Source organism: Dendrobium catenatum, unplaced genomic scaffold, assembly GCF_001605985.2.
Source record: "Dendrobium catenatum unplaced genomic scaffold, ASM160598v2 fragScaff_scaffold_551, whole genome shotgun sequence".
Lineage (NCBI taxonomy): Eukaryota > Viridiplantae > Streptophyta > Magnoliopsida > Asparagales > Orchidaceae > Dendrobium > Dendrobium catenatum.
This window is the reverse complement of record NW_021319013.1, coordinates 243,502-270,104: the sequence shown is the minus strand read 5'-3', so window position 1 is coordinate 270,104 and position 26,603 is coordinate 243,502. Positions and strand designations below refer to the sequence as shown.

The window sequence follows — 26,603 nt, the reverse complement described above, 5'->3', positions numbered from 1 at the left end:
ATGGTTTATGTTTTCCCATTTTCTAAACACTTAAAAAAAAAGGAAGACATGAAAAACCTAAGCTCTTATACCAAATTAATGCAATAAAAAATTTAGAAAAACTTAAGATTGTAAACGAACAAACGTCTTCCTTTCAAAATTAACAAAACAACTCACAACTCATAATTTTAGAACATAAAAACATTTAAAATAGCTTTTAGACATGAAAAACCTAAGCTCTTATACCAAATTAATGCAATAAAAAATTTAGAAAAACTTAAGATTGCAAACGAACAAACGTCTTCCTTTCAAAATTAACAAAACAACTCACAACTCATAATTTTAGAACATAAAAATATTTAAAACAGCTTTTCCTTAGTTGAGAAGAAAGATACAAATGGGGTGGACACTTGCGGAGAGAAGAAATAGATAAGAAGCTCGAGATGAAGTCATAGAAGAAAAAGAAGACGAAGAGGCATAGCTCACAAGCTATCCAAAAACCCTCAGGTTTTCCATCAAAAAATACTCACCAAAACTGCTCTAAAATGTCACAAATCAGCCTCTATATATATAGGAGAGGAGAGGGAGTCAAACAACCCAAACAGCCGCCCAAGATATCCAATCAGTAAAGGGGAGGCGGAAGGCCATAAGACAGCCGAAGGGAGAAGCACTCGTAAGGCCAGTAGGACACAGCCAACAAACAGCCAGTACAAGGGGGAAAGAACCGGGCGGCTGGCAAGGGAACCGAAGGGGCAAAACAGAGGGGTTGAACCCGGCCAGGCAGAGGAACCGAAAGGCCATAGGGGGATGAACTGACCTCCCTTGCCTACATCAGTCATCTTGAGGATAAAAATTTTGGGAAAAAAATAAATGCTCCAACACGAGTCATACAACTCATGGTGAATTTTGGAAAAAAAGCTCTAAGACTCGCATTGCTTTTTTTTCTTTTTTATTATTTTAAAAATTAAACATTTAAAATGTAAATAAAATATTTCAAGTTATGAGAAGATAAAAAGCCAAACATAGAGAAACCCAACTTAAACCTAACATGATAAAAAAGCCAGAATACGCCAAATTTTAGCTCTACGAAGTTTGATAACATCCCATTTACAATAAATTGGACATTTTATACCTTTAAGAGTCGTGCTATTACTATGATTGCAGTTATCTTTAGCACAACTATAAATCTTTTATGGGTACTATAGAAAGTATTCATATCTTCCAAACCATCATAGTCCATAAGACTACATTATCAATGAGGCTAACTAAAAGCTAGATCTTGTTCCAAAGTCACAAGCATAAAGAATTAAAGACCATGTGATTGTCAAAAGTTGTCAATTAGCTGCAACTATTCATCTTTTTTAGATGAAGAGAACAAAGAAACACATACAGCAATACGATTTGGAAACTTCAAGTTAAGATGCATTATTTGATAGCTGCAACACCCTTAATATATGTCCATCACCTTCTTCTTTATTCAGCTTTTTCTTACTGTCCTTTCCGGAGAGGAAAGCCATTGCACCAGCCAAAAGCCATAAAAATGGCTTCGTACCAACTGTTTCCCTACTGTCAATGTACATTACATCAGCAGCCGTTTCAATAAAAATTTATAGTGGACAAAAAAAAAGTGTTTTAACCATTACAGCCAAATCAATTTTTGTCACAACCACATTGGGATCATACAAATTCTGGAACATGCACCATCCTCCAAGATCAAATGCGAACCTTAAGCAGAAACAGGATGCGCTACCTCAACAAATCTACAAGACCCTTGTTTTGGTTTAATTTGCTGCAGCAATTTAAAAACATTTTATAGATAGTTAATTAACCTATTGTCGGGATTTAGTCAGTTATCATTGGTGCACCAAAACCACGGATTTTTTTTTCTTGACCCATACTCTTCTTACGATCCAATCAGATCCATCCATGTTATAGCAATGTACTAACACATTTACTGTAATGAGAAGGTTAATCAAATGATCTAGGCTCTGCCAACTCAACTTTGTCACTGATTACACTAAGCCTCCATAACTACATGTACATCAAACCAAACCTCCTCTGGCCAGCTCTTAATAAATAATCTCTCGTGCATAGAAATTACAGAGTCACATAAAAGAAATGGCATAAACTTGAAAGCTTCTGTAGACCAAGAGGGTGAACCCCATGAATATTTGAGATCAAAACCAGAAAATGACTAGGTTCCGAGCCAATCCAAATACATCAGTAGACACATGGGCAAGTAGAACACAGCTATAAGGGATTGAAAGAAAGGAAATCGTTGAAAATGATAACCTTAGAAGCAGCTAGTAAAAGATTTTGCGTTGATGTGTATGGACCATAATAACTAGGTACAAGGGCTAGGCATACCCGGGATAGGCTGTATGAGGATACCCAATCTTAGAAGCAAGCAAAGTCAAATTTCTTGAATAAATCCAACTAAGTTGAACAAAGAATAAAATAAACGTATTCAGACATAATTTTTTTTTATAGAAATATAATGACTATATATTAAATATTACAACAGATCTTACATTTTTTCAATTGGTGGACAGTGTGTCTTATGCTATAATATTCATAGGCTCAATAGATCAGTTGGGCCTGATTTAGGTATTATTGTAGCATATTCTAGGCTTGGCCAAACTTAAAAATAATAGTTAATTTTCTTTTATTTGGCCAATAGAGAAACATAGGTTGCCTAATCTAATTCAGGTCAAACACTGCAATGATATCCCAAAGTCTACTATGGTCTCGAATGAGATTATTGATTTCATGCTTCTTCAAGTGTGGTAATCCTATGCTTTAATAGCAAGCAAACTAACCCAACTCAATAGAGGAGCATTCCTATGCTTATTGATGTGTGAGCTATTGTGTCATCCAACACAAATATCAATAGGCTCGTGATAGGAAACACTTGAAGATTTCAAGTAAATCCTATTAATTTAAGAAAAACAGCGAGAAAACTCTTCCAAACTCCAAAGGAAAAAATCAGGAACACATGAATTTTATTGTGATAATCAAACTAATGGAAGCCGGTTCAGAAACGTTCTATCAAACAATCCTTGAACTCCCTCCAACTCCATAAGGGTCATCACATGTCCCTCCATTGGTACCAAGCCAAAGCTTTCCCTTCCAAACATAGGCCTGCTATGTCAGTCTTTCCTCCTCCGTCAACCCATTGACGACAAAATATCTTTCAACCTTGTAGATCCACCCGTATGCATCCTCCCGCTCAAAGATTGACATCTTCAATTTCCTCAGCCTTGGATCATCTGTGTTCCCTCCATAATTTCCCGTTCCCAAGGTGGTGGTTCTCACTAAGTGTCTCAATCATCCATTCTACGTTCATACGCAAGCCTTTCATCAAATTCCCACCTCCTTTCAAATTTAGCACCCCTTGGATCATCACAACTCCTCATCTTTTCAATCCAGCCCTCCTTTGGTCAAAATTCCCTCTTTCCCTTTCAAATTCAGCACCCTTCCACTCATGTCCAAGCCCCTCACACCTCCCCACATAGCCTCTACCCGACTCCTTCCTAGGAATAGGTCCTAGGGGAGGCATTTTTTCTATCCCCTCCAAAATCTCCACATCTTAATCTTCCTTTCGTCTGATTGGCTTCAGATTCTCCCCGCTTTTGTGGTTGTCGGCGCCTTCCCTCACCTATGACAGCAATATTTTGGTTTGGCCCTTGAGCACTTTCTTCAACATGTCCTCCATAATGAAAAATTTCGAATCAAACTTATCATTGATGGCTGAAACGTCTTTTTTTAAATCTAAAACTTGAGTTTGGAGATCTGAAATTTCAGATTTCATTTGTCCAATCTCCACTTCGAGGCGTTCCTCTAACGCATCCATTTTCTTGGCCGCCATTGATGCCCGGAATTTTGTAGAAATAAAAATATGGACTTCGACATTCAAAACCAGCAACTTTCTTCTTCGAAATCCCAAGAGCAGTCGCTGAAATTCACCAAAACAGCCCACCAAAGGTCCCAAAAACAGCTTTGATACTAATTTGATAGGAAATACTTGAAGATTTCAGGTAAATCCTATCAATTTCAAAAAAAACGGCGAGAAAACTCTTTCAAACTCCAAAGAAGAAATCAATAAAACAAGAATTTTATTGTGATAATCAAACTAACGGAAGAAAAATATCAAGATACAAGTGATCCTCTATTTGAGAGGAGGGTTTATCTCTCCCAAATCTCTAGACGCCGATAGAGCTCAAAAGAACCCAAGAGATCTCAAATTTCAGCCAAATTCAAGATGTCTTAACCCTAGGAAAAACAAACTATTTAATGCATACAAGTCAAAAGAATGTCTAAACAATCCCTACATTCAATTTCCCTCCAAAACTACCCCAAAAATCCTTCCTAAATTGCTCCTTGAAACTCGGGTGGTCGGCTCATGCGTATAGGAGCCGGAGAATTGTCCGCCTATTCCCGTAATCCTTCCCGTATGGACCGGCTAGACCAGTCTAACAGCTCAATAATATGATATGGGTTTGAGGTAGGTATTATTAAAGCTTATCAAAGGTATGACCAAACTTAAAACAAGAATGGTTAAATTTCTTTAGTTGACGAATAAAGAGACAAAGAATGCTAAATCAGGAAAAAAACTCTATACGAATACAGTCCCAAATGAGATTATTGATACCAAGCTTCCAGAAGGGTGACATTCATATGCCTTATAGAAAGCAAACTAACCTAATTAATCCATATTACATGTGCAATATTGACATTTGGCCCAAAAAAGGATCGGTTGGCTATGTATGTGACGCACATCTTTTAATTGATGGAGGCGTATGATTATCAAGACATATGACCGATATAATTTAAGGATGATATAGGGTTGGCTTGCTTGGCCAATTGTATATATATATTGATATTTGGCCTGCTTTCAACCTGAATGGCTGTCAAGCTCTTGCAAGTCATAAATATTATATGGATCACTCAAGTTAGACATGAAGGAAAAAAGTATGAAGGTAGTCCCTGAAAATGGGAGAAAATAAGGGAACATAGAGGCAACTGTAGGAAATAAGGACTGCGATGACGGCATATCATTTTTCTTTCATCACATGTCATTTATATATTATAATTGCAAGAATGGATCAAGAAAGAAAACCATTAGTTCACGATAGATGAATCAATAACTGGTCAATGCTTCAAAACTTCTCGAATAATTTCCAGGTGAGCAAAGTTTAGGCGTGGAAGTCGTCTCGGGATTATGAACATAGGATGTCAGACAAGTAAAAATGGGTGGAGAACTACGAAGTAAGTTTCAAAACATAAATTAGCATCCAATTAATTGAAAGACTGCAAATATGAAAGTAAACATCATAGAAAAGAATATGTAAAAGTCAAGCATGAGTCATATATTTGGACTGAAGAAAGAAGAGCAAGACAACATATGACAAAAGCGCAAGAACTGCAATTGATTAGCAAAGAAAATTATAATATTTTACAGTCATCGCTTTCTCGGATTATATGATGCTAGTATGCATATGGTTTATGTATTATTTATGCATTTGATATCGTGTTTAACACTTTTACTAACTAGTTTCAAAGTAAGCATGATGAAAATAGTGGTTGTAAACATTGTTTAAAATTGGGCTATATGAGGCCCGCCTGATGCAGACAACTAGATAGAAAAAACCACAAGGGGAGAACACCAGGACAAGTAGAACATTTCTCGATTCAAAACTTAGAATGCCAACATCAAACAAACTTCAGAACAAACGAAAAGTAAATTAAAAAATAAAAACAACTACCCTCCGAACAACTGACTAGCGGTCACCTCACATGCAACGAAATAGTAGGTAATATAAAATATGTGCTTAAGGGCATGTAAACCAAGAGTCCACCACAGCTACTTGGGCCAACGTTCACCAAAACTCCTCCGGCAAATGCTACCAAACCGATCAACCATACCTCCAATAGCTCGAGAAGAAAGATACAAGTGGAGTGGAGCTTGTGGAGAGAAGAAAGAGATAAGAAGCCCAAGACGAAATCAAAGAGAGGAAGAGAGAAATGGAACATGCTCGCAAGCTTTTCCAAGAAGAAACCCTCCGATTTTAGAGAACTTTGCTCAACAAACAACAACCTCTAAATGTCCCAAAACTTTACATATTTATAGGAGAAAAGAGGTAGCTAAACAGTCCAAAACACTTCCAGCCGAACCAATCAGAACAGGGGAAACAGAAGGCCATCAGGCGATCCAGGAGCAACAGCCGAAGGACCACAAGGGGGACAGGAACGGGTGCTCACAGGGAACCGGAACAGGCAGCCACCGGGGGGGAGGAACCAGCCACAGGATAAGAGCCAGGCAGTGGAACCAAAGGGGCAACAAAGAGGGGAAAAGAACCAAATCTACTCCACATAATGAGCTAAAAATGAGGAGAACTACCAATAGTAATGAGCTGAAAAAGAAGAGGCAGCTCAGCAATTATGAGCTTCCAGTATAGCAGCTCCCAAAAACACAGCAAAAATCGAATAGCCAGCAGCAGCCCAAGAGCTAAGGCACCAAAATAGCTAGCACACCCAAAGTATATCAAGCCCAAAGCACAACCTACTCATGATCATTGGTTGCCTTCCATAATAGGGTAGCATAAAAAAATCAAAATTAACTATAGCATTCAAATTACAATAAAAAACTAAAAACAAAACTAAAATTTGCATGCATCAATTCCCCCCTGGTGGGAGAATCTCATCTCCTGATGAGAATGCTTCAACAACTCTCTGATAGAGTTTCAGATCAAGATTTTTTAACTCCGGCGCATCCATCCATTTACAATCGGTCAACGAACGGTTGCTCCATTTAACCAAGAACCTTTTGTGCTCTCCATGTCTAGTCTGAGTAGTCCTGATATCAATAACATCTTCAATTTGATCATCTCTGCTTAGAATTGAAGTGGAAATTGGTGAAGTTTCAACCTCCACAGAGTCATTTGAATTTCCTTCATACAAAGAAAGGTCAGAAATATTAATACAGGAGAAGTTCCAACAGTGATAGGAAGATCCAGGAGATAGGCATTTGTGCCCAATTTTCACAGAATACGAAAAGGCTCAAATTTCTTCCTGCTTAGCTTGCCAAAAGTACCAATAGGAAATCGTTGACGACGAAAATAAGCCATAACCAAATCACCCTCTTTAAAATAAAATTTCTTCCGGTGTTTGTCAGCTTCGAATTTGTATTTAACATTTGTCATACGGGGTTTTTCAAGGACTTGCTGTTGAATTGATTTGAAATGATCAACAGTTCCTGTGGCTTCAGCACTAACTTTCTTAGGCAAAGGTAAACAGATTCTATCCAAAATGTGAGGTATAAGCTGACCATAAATAATTTCAAAAAGAGTTTTCCAGTTGATCGATTAACGTAATTGTTATATGCAAACTTAGCTTGGGGTAATATCAAATCCCATTGGGAAGGTTTCTCACCAGCAAGGCATCTCAGTAAATTCCCTAAACTTCGATTGACAACTTCAATTTGTCCATCAGTTTGTGGATGATAAGCACTACTAAATTGAAGAGTAGTTCCCAACTTAGCCCAAAGTGTTCTCCAAAAGTGACTCAAAAATCTAGTATCCCTATTAGATATAAATGTTCGAGGAATGCCATGGAGACAAATAATTTCTTTAAAAAACAAATCAGCAACATATGAAGCATCAGAAGTTTTCTTGCATGCAACAACAAATACAGAATCATATTTTCGTGCAATAACAGACAACACTAAAACAAAATTAATAGAAATATCTTCCCAAGGTTTATTTGGAACAGGAAGGGGAGTATATAAGCCAGTGTTTTGAGAAGATCTGTTGAAAGCTTGAAAGATTTTACATGGTTTTACCAACTTAGTAATTTGTTTTCTCATTTGAGGCCAGAAATACTTTTCTTCCACAAAAGCAATAGTTTTTCCTTGACCAAAATGCCCACCTAGACCCCCACTATGAGGTTCTTGCACAAGTTATTCTCTTAAAAAAATTTTTGTAATGCAGCGCCTAGAACCTTTAAACAAAAAGCCTTGTTGAATGATAAATTGGATGGATTGATCAGTTCCTGAAGTGAGACAAGATTCCCAAAAATCCTTAAAATCTGGATCATTAACATAAATGTTTTTTTAAGAAATCAAAGGAAGTTATGGTTGGATATACAGTTACCAAAAGATGAGACCTCCTACTTAAAGCATCAGCCACTTTATTTAGCACCTAGTTTTATGCTTAATATGAAATGAATATTCTTGCAGAAAAGAAGTACACTTAGCATGTCTTTTGTTCAAATTTTTTTGAGAACCCAGAAACCGTAAAGCTTTGTGATCAGTGTTTAAAACAAATTCTCTTTAAATCAAATAACATCTCCAAAATTTCAAAAGCTTGAACAATTGCATAAATTCTAAGTCGTAAGTCTAATATCTAAACCGAGAATCATTTAATTTTCCACTAAAGAATGCAATGGGTTTCCCTTCCTGGCTAAGCACAACTCCTATACCAACATACGAGACATCACAATCAACTTAAAAGATTTTATCAAAATTTGGCAAACTAAGACTTGGAGCTCGACTCTTTTTTTTTTTTGATTATTTGAAAAGTTTGTTCAGCTTCAGGTGTCCATTTAAAGATTCATTTTTTTAAACAATCGGTGATATGAGTAATTAGAGAGCTGAAGTTTTTTATGAACCTACGATAGAAAGAAGCTAGACCGTGAAATCCTCTCACCTCATTGATATTCTTAGGAGTGGGCCAGTTTTAAATTGCCTCAATTTTAACATGATCAACTTTAATTCCCTTCGCAGACACGATATACCCTAAAAATGTCAAACTTGGAGTCATGAAAGAACACTTCTTCATATTGATGTACAGCTTTTATTTTCTTAGAGTTTGCAGAATTTGTTTCACCTGACTAAGATGCTCGGAGGGGTGAGTGTTGTAAATCAGAATATCATCAAAGTACACAACCACAAACTTTCCTTTGAAAGGTCTTAAAACATTATTCATTGTTCTCATAAATGTACTAGGAGCATTAGATAATTCAAAATGCATAACAAGTCATTCATACAATCCTTCCTTGGATTTGAATGCAATTTTCTACTCATCACCCGATCTAATCCTAATCTGATGATACCCACTTCTCAAATCAATTTTAGAAAAGATTTAGCACCACTTAGCATATCTAACATGTCATCGAGCCTAAGAAATGGAAACCTATATGTGATGGTTATTTTATTTAGGCTAGGCTATCCACACACATCCTCCAGGTTCCATCTTTTTTTGGTATAAGTAAAGCAGGCACAACACATGGACTTAAGCTTTCCTTAATTAAACCTTTCTCTAAAAGTTCAGACACTTACTTATGAAGCTCTTCATGTTTAGTTGAACTCATTCGGTAATGGGGAAGATTAGGCAATGTGGCTCCAGGGATGAGGTCAATGTGATGTTGGATATCTCTCATTGGGGGCAAAGCTTTTGATAGCTCTTCAAGGGTTATGTCAGAAAATTCATTGATTAGAAGTTGTATTTCTTTAGGAATTTGAGAGGTTCGATCAGATTCTTTTCCTATCACCAGATATGCTACCTCAGATTGTTTCAATTCATTTGCGTTAAGAAGCAGTTCAGGAGTGGTTGTTTTTGCAGTTTTGGCATTCTTAGCAGGTGGGTCGGGAATGTGTTTTTGAGAGTAAAGAGTGAATTCCTTATTATTTTGAAAAATGTATGTGCTCTTTACCCCATTATGAATTGTTTTATGATTGAATTGTTAGGGACAACCCAATAAGATGTGATAGACTTCAAGAGGCATAATATCACAAACAACTTTGTTATAGGAAATTCACCTCCTTTAAACTAAGAGATTTTGTAAAGTTTCGCAAAAGGTTTTGATTTCAATTTGAGCTTATCTACCATCAGGTGCAAAACAAAATTACCTGAACTCCCACTATCGATCAATAAGTGCAAAGTTTTCCCTCAACAGTACAAGTGGTTTGAAAGATGTTTCTTCTAAGCCATTTATCACCATTTTCTATTTTAGCAGTTAGGACTTGTCGGATTACTAAGAATTGGTCACCTAGGTCACCCTTTACATCAACCCTTTCCAACTCGATTTTATTTTCAGGTTCAGTTTCATTTTCTGCTTCTTCTTCCTCTAATTCTTCATCATTTTCAATGTAGTTAGTTCTGGGAAGATTGTTTTTTCTACAAGCAGCTAAAAGATATATAGCCCGCATTTCAATAGGTTGGGTGGTTCAATAGGTTTGGGTCTTATTAATCCCTTACCCTTATCCAAAGTTTGAGTTTCAAAAGTTTTAGTTCGCACACCAGATGTTCCCACAGAAGGTTGTGAAGACTAAATTTTAATCCCACCAGTTTGTCGTCGCTTATAAGTTTCAGGAACTTTGTTATGACTTAGTTAATGTTGTTTTTCAATTTTTAGAACCATTCGATAAGCCTCATCGAGTTTGATTACATGGTGTAAATTTAGTTGATCTTGGATTGTCCATTTTAATCTGTTGATGTATCTAGTGACAGTTCTCTCTGATTCATCTAAGTCGTTTCGATATTGGAGTTTATAAAAAATTTCGGTGTATTCTTCAACTGTTTGATTTCCATGATGAAGGTTGCTAAATTTTCTCTCTCTCTCTCATTTTTTCTTTCATCCTATCTCAATTTTGGATTTTTTTTTTCTTTTTCCTCGCCTTAGCCTATTATTTTAAAAGTTCTTCCACCAAGTTAATGCATGACCAGTGAGTTTTAAGCTATTTAACTTTCCTATTATAAGGTATTTCCTTCCATTCGAAAAATTGATCAATCTTTTCTACCCATTTGATGAATTGGTCGGGTTGTAGTTTACCTTCAAAGTTATGGACATCGATTTGTATCTCATGATCCCAATTTCGATGACGTCTATTTTGATTTCTAGGGACTTCCACCTCACTTTCACAATTTTGGGCATTAGGATTATTGACATTCAAATTTGCAAAGGGTTAGCCATGTTGTTAATTTGATGTCACAAATCCGCTAATTGTTACATCATTTGTTGTCAATCTCCTTGATTATTTTGATTAGCCAATTTTTTGTTTTTAAGAAAAGACACACACCAACCTAGGATATGCTAACCTAGGCTCTGATACCAAACTTGATGCAGACAACTAGATAGAAAAAACCACAAGGGGAGAACACCAAGACAAGTATAACATTTCTCGATTCAAAACTTAGAATGTCAACATCAAACAAACAAAAGCCAAACAAATGAAAAGTTAATTAAAAACTAAAAACAACTACCCTAAGAACAACTGACTAGCGGTCAACTCACATGCAACGAAATAGTAGGTATTATAAAAGATGTGCTTAAGGGCATGCAGAGAAGGGAGAAAGAACAAAATCCACTCCACATAATGAGCTAAAAAGGAGGAGAACTACTAATAGTAATGAGCTGAAAAAGAAGAGGCAGCTCAGCAATTATGAGCTGGAGCATAGCAGCTCCCAAAAACACAGCAAAAACCGAACAGCCAAGCCCAAACCGAGAAGCCAACAGCAGCCCAAGAGCAAAGGCACCAAAATAGCTAACACACCCAAAGTATGCCAAGCCCAAAGCACAACCTACTCATAATTATTGGTTGCCTTCCATCATAGTACAACATAAAAAAAAAAATCAAAAATAACTATAGCATTCAAATTACAATAAAAAACTAAAACAAAACTAAAATTTGCATGCATCACGACCTCAGCATAATTCAAGTGAAAAATGTCTCGAGGCTTACGCCTCAAACTTTTTTTATAAGGCTTATGCCTCAGCTTAGCTGAGACCCTTCTTGAGGCGCACCTCGCCTCGCCTCACCCCTCAAGCATGAGGCTTACACTTCACATAATTTATATATTTTTTTATTAAACTTATCTAAATCTTAAACTAAAGTCCTAAACAAATCACACCTTCATGCACCCCAGAGCTGCAATAACTTCCTCTCGATTGTCTCGATCTCCAGCCAACCATTTTCGCAGAAGACACCACCGTCATAGCCGCCGTCGGGAATCATTTGAAAGCTGGACACCAACACTAGCTCCTCTAAAATTTGTTAAGTATTAAGTCATCTTTATATTAATGAAAAATATTTATGAAAGAAGAAGATGACTGAAATAAATAAGTTACTGGACTTCGCATGATGAGGCAGGAGAGAAACCAATTTGTTATAACAACTCAAATAAAGATCACCTCAGTGATGGGAGTACAGATGCTTTCAATTTTTTTGCCAACTATTTAAACTTTCTTTAGAAATTAAATGTGGATGAGTAGGAAACTGAGAAAGAACAAATTTGGAGTTAAACTTGATGTTTTATGATTCTGTTATGCAATTCATGCATTTAAAATTATTTCGTTCTTGTAATATTTAGATTTAATTATATTTCATGTAATTTATCATTTGTCAATTTATGTATTGTGCAATTTTTTGTTTCATATATATTCAAATTTGTTATTTCCTAGTTCAATAGAAAGTTAATATGTCATCCTCTAACATATTATTTGAGTATTATATCAACTGACTTAACGCAATATTTTTTTTAGACTTACGCCTCAAAACGCCTTGAGGCTAACACCTCCCCTCACAAACAAAAAAACACCTTAATACTCGATTGCGCAATTTTAAATCTTGGTTGTAAAAGCATGAATTCGAAACAGTCATGCCATGAATGGCAAGGGTTATTTATGATTCATCAATTTTGGTGTTAGAAGATTTGGTTTTTAGAACATCACATTGTTAGTGTATCTATCCAAGTTAGCTTGCATCTATTAATGTTATTGGATAAATTTATTTCTAAAGCTCCCACAAATCACTGATCTAAACTATCATCAAGTTGTTTAATATGGAGTCATTCTCTATAAATATAATGGCATAATAAGTTACCCTTTTGTGCATTTGATTAAAATTTGGAGTACAAAGATGGGACTCAAGTTTAAAATTAATGCATGGATATGATTATACTTCTAAAATTAATGTAACTTTTACCAAGTAATTGCATAAGTTATACCATTTCAGTAGTTATTACATTTTTTAATAATAAGAAAGTCATCATAACTCAACACCAAGTTGAGTCGGATAAAACTTTCAAACCTTCCTAATCGTCAATGGAAGGCTGTCATTTTATGTGACCCTAAACAACAACAACAAAAGCCTTTGTCCCATTACGTGGGGACATCTACATGAATCCTTTTTCTCCATTGTGTCTGGTTAAAAGTATATTCTCGTTTAAATCTAATAAAGAAATATCATTTTTAATATTTTCTAACCAAGTCTTTTTAGGTCTACATCTACCTTTCTTAATATAAATCAAATCTAATACCTCTATTTTCCTAATCGGGTCAATGGAAGGATGTCGTTTTATGTGGCCAAACCATCTAAGGCGACTCTCTAATCTTATCTTCCAATGGAACTACGCCAGGCTTTTCACGTATATGCTCATTTTGTATCCTGTCTCAAAGGGTAAATTCACTCATCCACCTGAGCATCCTCATCTCTGCAACACATAACTTAGTATTATGCTTCTCTTTTAATGGCCAACATTCTGCACCATAAAACATTGCAGGTCTCACCACCATCTTATAGAATTTTCCCTTAAGTTTGAGGGGGACTTTTCTATAACACAACAAGCCATAAGCATTCCTCCACGTTAGCCATCCAACTTGAATTCTACTAACAATATCCTCATCTATTTCACCATCACTTGGAACAAAAGATCCAAGATATCTAAAACGTGTACTCTTATTAATGACTTGATCGCCCAAAGTCACAATCCTTCCACTATATCTATTACAACTAAAATTACACTCCATATATTTAGTTTTAAATCTACTCAAGCGAAAACCTTTGGACTCTAAGGTTGACCTCCATAAATCAAGTTTACCTTCAACTCCCTCTCTAGTCTTATCAACAAGAAGAATATCATCAGCAAAAAGCATACACCAAGGTACACCTCTTGCAAATGTCTAGTGAGAACATCCATGACTAAAGCAAAAAGATATGGGTTTAAGGCAGATCCTTGATATAATCCAACCGAAATAGAAAAATACTTGGTCAAAACCACCATGTATTTGAATACAAGTAATAGCTCCTACACACATATCTTTAATGATTTGAATATAAGCATTATTAACTCCTTTCTTTTCAAGAACTCTCCATAGCACTTTTCTTGAAACTTTATCATATACTTTCTCTAAATTAATAAATATCATATGCAGATCCTCCTTATTCTCTCTATATTTCTCCATCAAACCTCTTAATAAATGTCTGGCTTCCATAGTAGACCTACCCGGCATGAATCCAATTTGATTTTGAGAATTAGTAACACGCTGCAACCTACGCTCAAATTTGATTGCAAACACTAATTCAAAATCTTGACCACAGATTTTTGAGTTCATCAACATGATTTGATGTAAACATAGATTCAATTTCAAAAACATTAAATTTAGATTCAGGTTGCAAATACAAAACATATTCTAGTCCAATACATCCTCAAAATAATATTCATTAATCAATATTTCTTCAATTGCATAAGCTTCTACCATAAATCAGTGTTTCCTCAATTGCATAAGTTTCAACCATACATTACTCCGACATTAGTTTATTTTCCATAGACCATAGATGAGATTTTACTTGATTTCCTTAAGAAATCGACACAAGTGCAACCATCCTATCAGAAAAGTGATAGTAATATTCCTCAATATCCAAAGCTATACAAAAAGCCAGTGAAATATAGCTTTGTTCATACTTAACCTATCCCTTAAGACATATAACGATATAATGAAAAATGATAAAATGATTTAAAAATAAGTAATGGTTAGCAACAAAACTAGTAAAGCTTGCATAATACTCAAACATACCATATTTGCCTTGTTTACAAATCTTAATTGATCATGTGATCACTTAGAAGCAGAATTTCATCAAAAAAATTGAGCATATTCAACTCTTCAGAAATCAAACATATTATATTTTGCAAATAGATCTTCCAAACATCAACCAACCTTGAAAATTTTCTACAGCAATACCACCCATTGAATATAAGAATGTAATTTTACACCTCACAATCGCTTTGTTGTTAATAACTAGAAACATATTTTACTCTACCCAGTTTGAATAACATAAAAATTTCTGTAGACAAAATTAGATCAAGGAAAGAAGTTACCAAAGTAAGAAAACTAAGTTTCACACTGGTACAAGGAAATGGTTTTCCCAATAACAAAATTCTCATGCATATGCCACACTCAAAAGAATCACATATTCAAATTAAACACACTAGATTAAAAGAGGACAAAAAAAAATTAAATTCAATCAAAGATGATAATTCCTTTGCCTGAAATCATCCATTTATAGACTCTTCATTCCTAAATTAGTAGAAATGATTGGAAGAAGATCAGCTTATAGAGAAAAAAATAAGCATCAAGTTTGCATTTAAACATTATCCAAAAATAAAAAATTTAAAACAATCGCACGAAGCAATCCCACAGGAATAGAAGTCACTCACGCCAGATGAAAAACCAGTGAAACAGAAATCCCCAAAATAACTACAACCAGTTGTACTAATAGAAACAAAATCTACCGCTGTTCTCCACCACAAGTCCTCAGGATTCGTAACAAAGGTCAAAAAATCAGCACCCACAACAAACAAAGAGTATAAAGTCAAGCAACAAACAAACAAGAAGTGGCATGTTAAACTCTAAACAGCAGCAAGAAAGACATGCAAGGCAGTATACTACATTACCAAAGAACATATCGTCCACAGTGCTGCATCATCTAGCGGTTAACTAAACACAAATTTTCTGGAATAAAAAAATTTTCAAAGCCTTAATAGTAAACATTATAATAATCCAATGCATTCCTTGTGTCCATTTCTTTATATATATTTTTCATTTTCATATGAATTAATTTGGTCATTTCTTCCTAAATTCAGCCTTTAATTAATTTCCAGTGCATAAATCTCAACACATAATAACATCCACATATTAGACAGCAACAACGTATGTTAATAGGACCCATCAATTTTTAGCCTCAATGTCTAGGTGTCACTTCAATAGAAAATTTTAGAACGATACAGTAAGTTTTTTTTTTTTTTTTAATTCTCGAATTAACCATTTTAAAAATAAGTCATCTGTATACAAGATTCATCCCCTGAAATGAACACAAACATTTCTAAGCCGCTAAAAAGGAAATAGCTGGACAATGTTTTCTACAATACCACGCATATATCACCTAATGGGAGGATCAAAAATCCTCCCTAGGTCGACAAAGCAACGGAATATTTGCTCTAAAGCAAACCTCGCAATCTGTAACGATAAAGATCAAACCTTACTCCTTGATGGCTATGACCTCATTCACTAGCTAATCAAGTTTTTTTTTTTTTTCTCCAACAGCTTAATGCCCCTTTTCATGCTTTTCTCCCTTGTTATATTTCCATAAAATGAACCTTTCAGCAAAAGAACACCTCGGAATGCAAGGAAAACAGTCCAAACTGTCAGTTATAAAATTTCAATCCAATATAGTGCATCCAGATTCATGGGCCAAACAACCTATGGATTGATGGGATGGTCATGTGTAACATTGGGCAGACAACATTTATTCACCATTAACTAAGACTAGACCTTTTTAGGTGCATGAGCTGGGCTAGGTAGCAAGAGCCTTTGAAGCATTCAATCAATTAAAATATTACTCCACTGTCCTTTAAAGAGTAACAATAAAGAGCAATGAGAAAAACCTATAATAACATATGAAAAGATAGATATTAAAATTGATACACCATTTGTCCTTCGTCACAGGACAAAAAATTGAGCTTAAACAGCATCCCCAAAAGCTAAGCTACTTTCTCACATGATATATAGACTGCCTTCAATGTGTAAAAATAAGTTTACTATTATGGATGGCTCATTATTACATGTCCAATATGTAGATTTAAGTGAACATTAAAAGACAATGAGCTCGAATAGATACTGCGGTCTTTGTATATTTGACAAAATAAAATTTACATTCATTAAACATATATTTGACAGTAGTGATTTTACTGGACATATATATTAAACTTGACCAGAAATAACCGGAAGATTTGAATAAATATCACGTTCCTGAGTAAAATGGGTCTATATTTTTAAATCAGTGCGCTCTTCACGATTGTTGTCATACACATCACAGTAAGCACAGCAACGTCTCAACTATCTAAGTAGATGAAATATACAATCATTAATATTAAAAAATACAGGAGGGCAAGGTAGAGCAATATGTAGGAAATAAACATAGAATAGGCCTTGTTAAACCCAGAGGGCTAGTTTAATTTATCAGTCAAATCAGTTTGACTTGGACAATGCTAATTTGGTTCCGTATTTCTTGGGTTATTGCTACAATTGCCGTAACTCAGGGTGTATTAACTGAATGGAAAAACAAGTGCAAACCAATAAGTACAAGGTAATGCTAGCCAACACATGCAGATCAGCGGGCAATGCATCCAAAAAAGCAAAATATTTTGTGGTTGTTGGGATTATGCCTGAAATATCAAGGTGCTAAACTAAGCAACTTACGAGCAAAAAAATTGTGTGTGTGTGTGTGTGTATATATATATATATATATATATATATATATATATGTATAACATCAACTTCGTCATCATCATCACTAGCATTATCAACTATTTGGCATCATCTTTATAAAGAAATCAGACCTAGATACATATATCTGCTAAAAATAACTCTATATTATTAAAATTTGAATTTCTAATCATCAGGAAAATTCAAATAAAAACATCCATTTTCAAACTCAAACGAACTGTAGAAATAGCAATAATTAAAAGCAGAACATACCTTATGGAACCTAGTGATAGACTATAAAAACAAGAACAAACGAGTCAACTAAGACTAAAACTATCAACTAAAACTGTTAAAACTTTAGCAAAGAGAACCAAAACCTAAAAAATTTGTGGCTTTGACTGTTGGCAAAGACCACCAAAACATGCACTCACATTATTGTAGAAACGCTTGTTTCATGACAATACATAATTGTAAGAAATGTTAAGAGTTGAATGAAAAATTCATTGGTTAAATGCCATTACAAGACTAGCAGTTTTTAGTTAATAATGTGGAATAAGGGATCAAAGATGAATGTACCAAAAGAAATAAGGGGAAAACAGAAATTGAAGAATGATAAAGATTGGAGGCATATACGCACCAAAGTTATACACTTATACATCATCTCATACAATCCTAGAAAAAAGGGGCATATGGTGACAAAAGGGAGAGAGTGGTAAAAGTGAATCAAAAGGATACAAAGCTCAAGTATTCGCTTTTCAGTGACAAGCAATCATTCCATATAGAGCACTAGGCTGAACTACTTAACTTGAGTGCATAATGGCCTGGACTTCTTCAGTCGTATGCTCACAAACTTCACATTAATATCAACTTTCCCCAAGTGTTTGCCGGTCCAAAGATTTCACAAAGATTATTCAAATGATACAAGAGAAAAATTAAACTTCAAAATGCAAAAGACAGAGACCGCACAACATATTGATGCAAACATAAAATAGATAAATTTCAAATAACTAAGAATTATTTAATAAATAATAAATGAAACAAAGGCTATTTCTTACAAATGACATTTATTTGTATAATTTATTGTAGATGTTCTGGCACTCAGATGTAAATAAAACTCCAGTAAGACATAATTAATACTGAAAAACACTTTCTAGCAAAGGAATGTTTTTGCACTGCATGCATAAAAGGAAGCAGCAGCCGAATTGAAATTAAGGCCTCTACGAACTCAGGACAGGAAAAATAACAACCAAAATACTGCAACATACATGATGATCTACAATAAAAATATCAATTATGTTAGATAATCATTGCATTCCAATTTCAGCATAAAGTTGTTGGGGATTATCACTAAGAAACCATAATAAAACAGAATTAATCAAGTTTTCATATGATAACAATGTATTATAACACTTATATATACCAAATATAACGAGCTTGAAAATAAAGATCACATGCTCTTAATAGTAAACTCAATAACTTAAGAATAATTTATTGTCCAAATCCAACATCCTAGCTCATTATATCATGCCTTCAACAACAACAACAACATCAAGCCTTTGTCCCACTACATGGGGGTCTACTTCAATACTAAAATTTTATGTTTGCAATGTATTCAATGAATCAAAATTCATTCATAACTTAATGCAAAATCTCATTAAAAAGTAAACATGGAATAGACCAGCTTACCCTATTGAAACCAGCTATCACAGATATATGAACCCAGCCTTGTTCATCCATACAGTTCCGCAAATAAGTGTCTTTACACAAGTTTTCAGGGCTGCATCAATGACAGTAGAGATTTGGTGAATTTTCATCGGTAATGGTCGCATACATTAAATCAAGCAAATTCACACCTGAAGTAGTAATCAATTTGTTTTAGTAACATTGCACGCTGGGGATCAGGAGCATGAAAAAACATCACAGGTGGAGCTGGAACTGGAGCTGGATGAGGAGCAAACGGTAAACCCCTCAGGGTCTCAGGATGTGGAGGGGCCGGAACATAATAAATGGCAGATGGCATATCTGTTCACCAGATCAAAGCCTAACAGTTAAAAATAAGATGATAAAATAGAATCCAGCGCTGGTTTAATGGATTTGTGAATTACCATGAAATCCCATATTGTGGCTGAAAGGCCTAGGAGGTGGAGGCGGAGCAATTAACTGAGCTGCAACCGGTGGAGGCCTTGAGTATGGCCGAACACCCCACTGAGGATGCAGCTGTGGCACGTGAGCGTCTCTAACAAAATTTCGATGATTCCACTCGTAGCCCCCACGTTCAGGATCCCGCCTATTACCATAGCTGTTATGCTGACCATTATTCCCCCTCCTGCCACCACCATAGCCGCGGTGATAATCATTACCTCCGTGGGTTTGGTGTGAAACTCCAGAAGCCCTCGAGGAATTATCCCAATTGTGATTGTTGTTGCTGCTGTTCTTATTTGTAAGTCCTTTGGGAGAAGGTTGCCTGTCTGGCAATGGCTGGCTTATCTGTGATAAGGCTGGTAAAGGAGATGGCGTTGCCACTCCACCATTAGGCAATCCACCACTTCCACTGCTAGTATCAAAAACAGCATTTGTAGCGACATGCTTCATGGTTTTATGGCGGGCAGAAGATGAGGGGCTTGAAGCTAGACGAGGGTTTGGGGTACTCGAAGCAGGCTTCGAGATTGGAGAGCAAGACCCCTGGTACAAAACAAAAAACATAGTCCCAACTTGTTTGTATAAATTAAACGAAATTTCGAGATCTCACCAAATGAACAGATATTGATGAATCAGAGAGGCCCTTCAGGGAATCAGAAGATGAAGATTTCGGAGAAGCCCTAGCGGACTCGGAGAGCGCGGGCCAGTAGGCCGCGTCCATGACGGCTCCCCCTTCACTCGAGCCATTAGATGGCACGTTCCAGACAGTCTTCTTACCCCGGGAGGCGGCGGCGGCGGCATTGCCGTCGATGGCATGATCGGGGCTCTCAGAAGGAGGCGGCGAATGCGATTCGGGAGGTGACTTCTGCAAGGATCGTTCCGATGAATCACGCGAAGGAATCGGGTCCGCCAACGGCGCTGAAGGAGAGGCGGCGGCGATATGCGACCAGGAAGCAGACAGATTGCGGGATGGCCGAGAGGTGCCAAGGGAGGAGGTAGGATCCACAGCGGAGGCCATCGGCAAGCTAGGGTTAGGGTTTTCAATCGGAGGTGGCGGCGGACTCCGGATGACGGGATCAAGGTTTGATACGGCGGTCCAAGTAGGTCAAGCTTAGTCACCGATACATTTTTCCAAAAATGATCCGAAGAACCGAGCACGGTGTGAGCGAGAGCGGCGCTCACTCTCTCTGCCCTTTCTCCACTCTATATTTGGCGCGGTTGCTCCGTTCCTGTTGCCCACGCTTGGGAGAGCTCCTGCAAAGCGCGTCCGTCTCTAATTTTTATACGACGAATGTGGGCTTGCATGTGTTCGTTTGTGTATTACACTTCTGCCCCTCAAATCCAAGCCCTAATTTCTCGCCTTGCGTAATTGTTTAATTACATTCTCTTTTTTTAATAAATAATCAATAATATATATATATATATATATATATATATATATATCAAATATTTTAGGGAAATGTAATACCTAATAAAATGAATCAAATAAAATATATTAGTATTGGTTTTGTATTTTTCTTTGATTTAAAAAAATAATTTGTCACAATTTCTTTAAGTATAGCATAGATTATTTTAAATTTAATTATTTTAATGAAGATTGTTCTATGTTTGAGAGTTATTTTGATTTATGTGAAATTAAAGTTTCTATGTTAATTAAGAGAGCTAATAAGCCTTCTATCATGTTCATTTATCTAAAGTTTTTAATAAATGTTGGATATTGATCAAATTGATTTGATGTTAGAGAATATCTTTTAAAGCAAGATCGCTCTTCCTGCAGCTCGTCTTGATCTGTTGGTTAAAAACTTTGACTAGAAACCAAAATGTTTTGGATTCGAGACGTATGTGAATCTGACTTAATTGACTAAAATGTCCAAAAAACACAAGATATATTTAGCTAGTTTCACAAATAAGATCATTTTTTCTCTTCACAAAAAAAAAAATCATCTTTGAGATTTCATAAAAATCTTAAATCATTTCATCATAATCATTTTTCTTAATCATCCCAATAAACCTTTATTAAAGGAAAATATATTCTTGATTGTATTATCATACATCTGGCCAAGGGTAGATCCAGCATGGGGGCCTGGGAGTAGGGCTGTCAAAACCGAGTCACGGGTCGGGTTCGGGTCCAACTTGAAATTGACCCGACACTATTCAACCCGACCCGAACCCGACTTGTTTTTGCAAACGGGTCGGTTTTCCGAACTCGAGCCCGACCCGCTTCGGGTCCGGGTCAACCCGAACCCGACCCAATTCGGGTATATTTTATTAATTCTTTTATTTAATTCAATTTATTTAAATCTAAATCAAATTAAGGTAAGATTTACTTCAATTAATTTAAAATAAATCAAGATTAATTTAATTTGAGCAATAATGTTTATAATTTTTTTGAAATATCATTTACTTATTTCATAAAAATCCATTAAAATCCTCCTAAATTAATAAAAAAATGGGTCAAATCGAGTTGATTTAAAGTTTCCGGGTCAACCCAAACTCGACCCGGTTCTACAAACAGGTCAAAATCCCTAACCCGAAACTTTTAGATCGGGTTTTCAGGTCGGGTCAAATATTGACATCCCTACCTAGGAGCACGGCCCACCACTCCCATTAAATTTTCGGATTAAGAAATCAAATATATTATATTTATATAATTTCTCTAAACTTATTTTAACCTAAGCACCTTGCCTCGCCTTCACCGACGCTTATAATGTATGCTGCCTGTAGGCTGCAGGTCTCTCTTTCTCCACCCCACTTTCTATAGAAATTCTAATTATTGGCATCAAACATTCTAGCTTTACAACAATAATACAAAAATTTATGTTGAAACTTGCGAGCTTGAATTTATTTGTGTGTGAAAAGATTGGTGAAGCAAATTGATATTGGTGGAGAATTCTATAGAAGCTTTATGATTATAAATGCATAATTTAATTGCTCCTTTTAAAGCAAATTTATATTGGTGGACAATTCCAAGCAGAAAGACTGACCAGCAATAATTAAAATTAAGCCATGCATTAATTTTCATATTTTATATAATCTAAGTTAAAATATATAGCTATTGATTTTCATATATTTTTTTTCATAGGATATTTATTGAAAAATGAAACAAATAAATTTGATCAACGTCAAGTAAGATTTTATTATCTAAATAAGATAAAGTCAAATAATTTAGTATTAATTTTTCTTTTATTTCGAAGGTGAATTTTGAGAGGGCTTTGAACTACTAATATCAAGATTTTATATTTAATAATCTTAAGGGAGACATTTTTATTCGATATAAAGCTCGTAAATAAGCTCATTAAAAATTTGATTAATATTTGATTATAAAAAATGATGAACATACCTAATATAGATATTTAATATTATAATAATTTAATGAAACTATGATTATTATTAATAAAATTTAATATTAAGTAAATAAATTAGTATATATTAATTAAAATAAATTATAAATAATCATTAAATCAATATTATATACAATTTAATTACAATAGCTTTTTTATTACATTATTTAGATATGTTTTACAGGCTCGTTTGATAGCTCAAAAACTCTCACTAGATACATTTGTGAATGGACATATTTGATAGTTTGATTTAAAAAAAAAAATTGATAGTTTGAGAACCGTTGCCACATGTTCACGAACAAACTCATTTGTTAGCTTGAAAACACTTACCAAATATGTTCGTGACGAGCTCAACTGATAGTTTGAAAATGCTTGCTAGAAATATTCATGAGTAGGCTTGATGTAATTGTTTGTTAGTAGGCTTGATAAGACTTGTTTGTTAAGCTAAGGAATATTTTAAAGTAGAGCTCTTTAATAGCTTGATAAATATTATTTATTTAAATCTCAATAAGCTCAAAACAAATTGAATATGAACCAAATATGAACATTTGTTATCTTGAAATACTAATTCCTTCCAAATCTAAAGCACTGCTAAAACAGATTTGAACTCCTATTATTGATAAAATTCAGAGAAGGCTTAGCTTCCAAACAAGAAAAAAATGGCGAATTCTCTTTTAAAGATGAAAGGCATATTCTAATTAACTCAATATTATATTTTATTTCACTTAACTACTCTTTTATCTATTACAAATTGGGTCATCAATAAAATTGACAACATAGTAAGTTTCATGTGGAAATAATGTTAAAAATAGAGGCTTCTGCTTGGTCAACTGGAAGAACATATAAAAACCAAAAAAAAAAAAAAAAAAATTTCATGGATTCGATGTCAAAGATCTACATGCAATGAATGTATCTCTCCTTCTATTTAAAGGGAATCAAATCCCTGATGTCATTCAAAGCCACTATTTAAATAATTCTTCGCCAATCGCCAACAAATTTAAGATGGATAAAGGTATGTGATTCACATTTTATTAAGATCACCTTTAAACGAACTCCATACCACCGTATGTCGTCCGTCATTTGCTCCATTCGAACTCCAAATCGCAATGCAAATGCAGGTAGGTGAACAGTGCAACGTCAATATTGGCATCGGACTGTTCACCCATGCCAAAAAAATTTGCCGCAGGATTTGCCAAAGAAGGGAGCAAAAGAGGAGAAAAGCGTGTCAAAGATGGTTACCTTCGCAGAAAGTGCACGAAAGAAGAAGAAATGACATTTGATTGGAGAAGAATGACTGCATTTTGAAAATTTACTGCATTTTGGAGTGGAAAATGGGCTTTTCGGTTGGAGATATCATAAGGCTGTCAAAAAACTTTCTTTATCTTTCTTTCATCTCATCATTAAGAATACCAATAATTTTGAAAAAAAAAAAAACAAAAAAAATTGATAAGATGTTTGTCTCCATAACTTGCCTTTAACTGAGCTTCATCCAATATTTTTAAGTTGGCTTGGTATCCTAACCACTTACCAAAAAAATTATTTTGTTCTGATCTTGGTTGTCATTTCCACTATAAAGGGATTACTTATTTTCTTAAAAAAAAAAAAAAATTTAGATATAAAAAAAAATCACTACCCGCATTAGCCAAAAAATTTTCTTAATCTCAGCATAGTTTTTTCATAATTTTCATTAGAATGGCCCTTTTGATCTGAAATTGCAATGAAAGCAAACTATGAACTTTATTTCCAAAATTTTAGCATTACATTCTCTTCAAATATATTAGACAAGGAAGCTACTAGCAAGGCAGTGAGCATTAACAATCTCAGAATTTCTATTAAGAGTCATCAATGAAATCCAGAGCATGTGTAATGTTCAGATGCAACAGAAGAACATAAAAGATAGACATGGGCGGAACCCAATAGGTTCCAGGGGGGGCAGTTGCCCCCCCTCAAAAATTTTTTAAAATTTTTTTATATGATTTTTTTAGGTAATTTACCCCTTTTTATTCATTTTTTAGTTTTTATTACAAGGGTTTTCATGCAATTGCCCCCCCTAAAAATTTTAAAATACTATGGTCTTTAGGTAATTGCCCCCAACAGGTCGAACCTCGCCAGAAGACACTGCCCCTTGGACCCCGACATATATGTCTTATAAGTTTGCCCCCCCCTGAAAATTAGGGCTGGTTCCGCCCCTCATAGAGGCGGGGGAGAAGTCCAAATAGAAAAACTTCCATTGGGGGCCTGCGGTCCAATAGCTAAGGCTAGGGTCGGTATTCAACTTCCTCGCTCCTTTCCTTCCTAGGTGAAAGAAAGACAAACTCTTTTACGACAAGTTGATATTCGATTTAGTCGATTCAGGGGTCATGGGCAGAAGTTCCTCTACTTTTCTTTACAGGGAGAATGCTACTTAGGAGATTGTAAAAAAAGTTGCATTCAAAGAACGAGAGAAGATGCAAATTGTGCTTACAAAAATGTTCCTATAGAGAAGTGCATCTGCATTTTTTAGACCAGTAATATTTCTAATCTTATATATTGAATTAGACAAAAGAAGATTGAGTACAAACATTGACTCTACAAATATCTTTCTTATATTTTACAAATGTCAACCCTTATCTTGTATTTGCCATTTGGAATCAGCTCTCTTCCTGTGATTTATACTATGTCTTCCTCTTAACTCTTTGGAAAAAAAAATGTAAATATTTTTCAAATATTGTGGAGGAAGATTATAAACAAAATCATGTTCAACACTATATCTCAAGCCTACCTTTGAATGGTAAACACTCAAAGAACAAGATAAAAACTCTTTTTTTTTTTCAAATCATTATTGATTTCACAAATAAGAATTTGAATAATCTATCAAAATTATGGAATAGATGAGTTTTTTTTCGTACTCTATAGAGGATCTGCTCCACCAAAGAGTATTGATGCACATCTAATAAGTCCTGGTTAGGAGAAATTATTATGTGCGGACATCGAACCGTTCGGAGAAAAATGAGAACGCGCTACATCACCCGGTATATAATATCAATACACAGTAAAAAAATGATGTGACACACTCTCATTCATCTCCGAACGCCGTCTGGTATCCGCACAGAATAATTAATCTTGACACTCAATAGAAAAAATGCAAAATAAATTGAGTGAGAATATTATGACAAATTTAGTAATTTAAAAAAATATTGAATTTCTTTTAAAAAATGTAAATTTCAAAATTTATTTTAACATGAATTTAATGTAAAAAATAATTAATTATTCATATACAATATTTATTTTAATTATTTTTTTAAATTAAATTCATGTTTAAATAAAATTTGAATTTTACATTTTAAATTCATGTTAAAATATTATTCCAGTCACAGGCTCCTAGCAAGCTTGCCGTTAGAGACAATCATCAATTATGAAATGCCAAAATGATCTAACCTTACCAAAATTAAAAAAAAATAAAATAAAATTCTTGCACATAAAGCTTAAATTTCGTGTGGCATAACTTTCTTACTGCTTTATGAAGCAATTTTTTAATAATTTTTTTTTTACTAGAAACTGCTTCGTAAAATAATAAGAAAGTTGTACCAAACGAAACCTTAAACTATGAAATTACCAACCAAG

The 26,603-nt window shown here is 34.8% G+C and overlaps 1 protein-coding gene across 1 annotated transcript in view; it reads right to left on the bottom strand.

Moving 5' to 3' along the window:
- The window catches only part of LOC110106824 (la-related protein 1C), a 44,359-nt gene extending 23,434 nt beyond the window's left edge, over positions 1–20,925 (bottom strand). Inside the window, exons 1-4 of the mRNA XM_020836860.2 lie at positions 20,270–20,925; positions 19,626–20,202; positions 19,374–19,542; positions 19,207–19,297 (exon numbers count right to left, since the gene is read on the bottom strand). Coding sequence (XP_020692519.1) covers positions 19,207–19,297; positions 19,374–19,542; positions 19,626–20,202; positions 20,270–20,677 — 1,245 coding nt within the window. The 5' untranslated portion in view covers positions 20,678–20,925. The remainder of the gene's footprint in view (positions 1–19,206; positions 19,298–19,373; positions 19,543–19,625; positions 20,203–20,269) is intronic.
- Between the last annotated feature and the right edge of the window lie 5,678 nt (positions 20,926–26,603).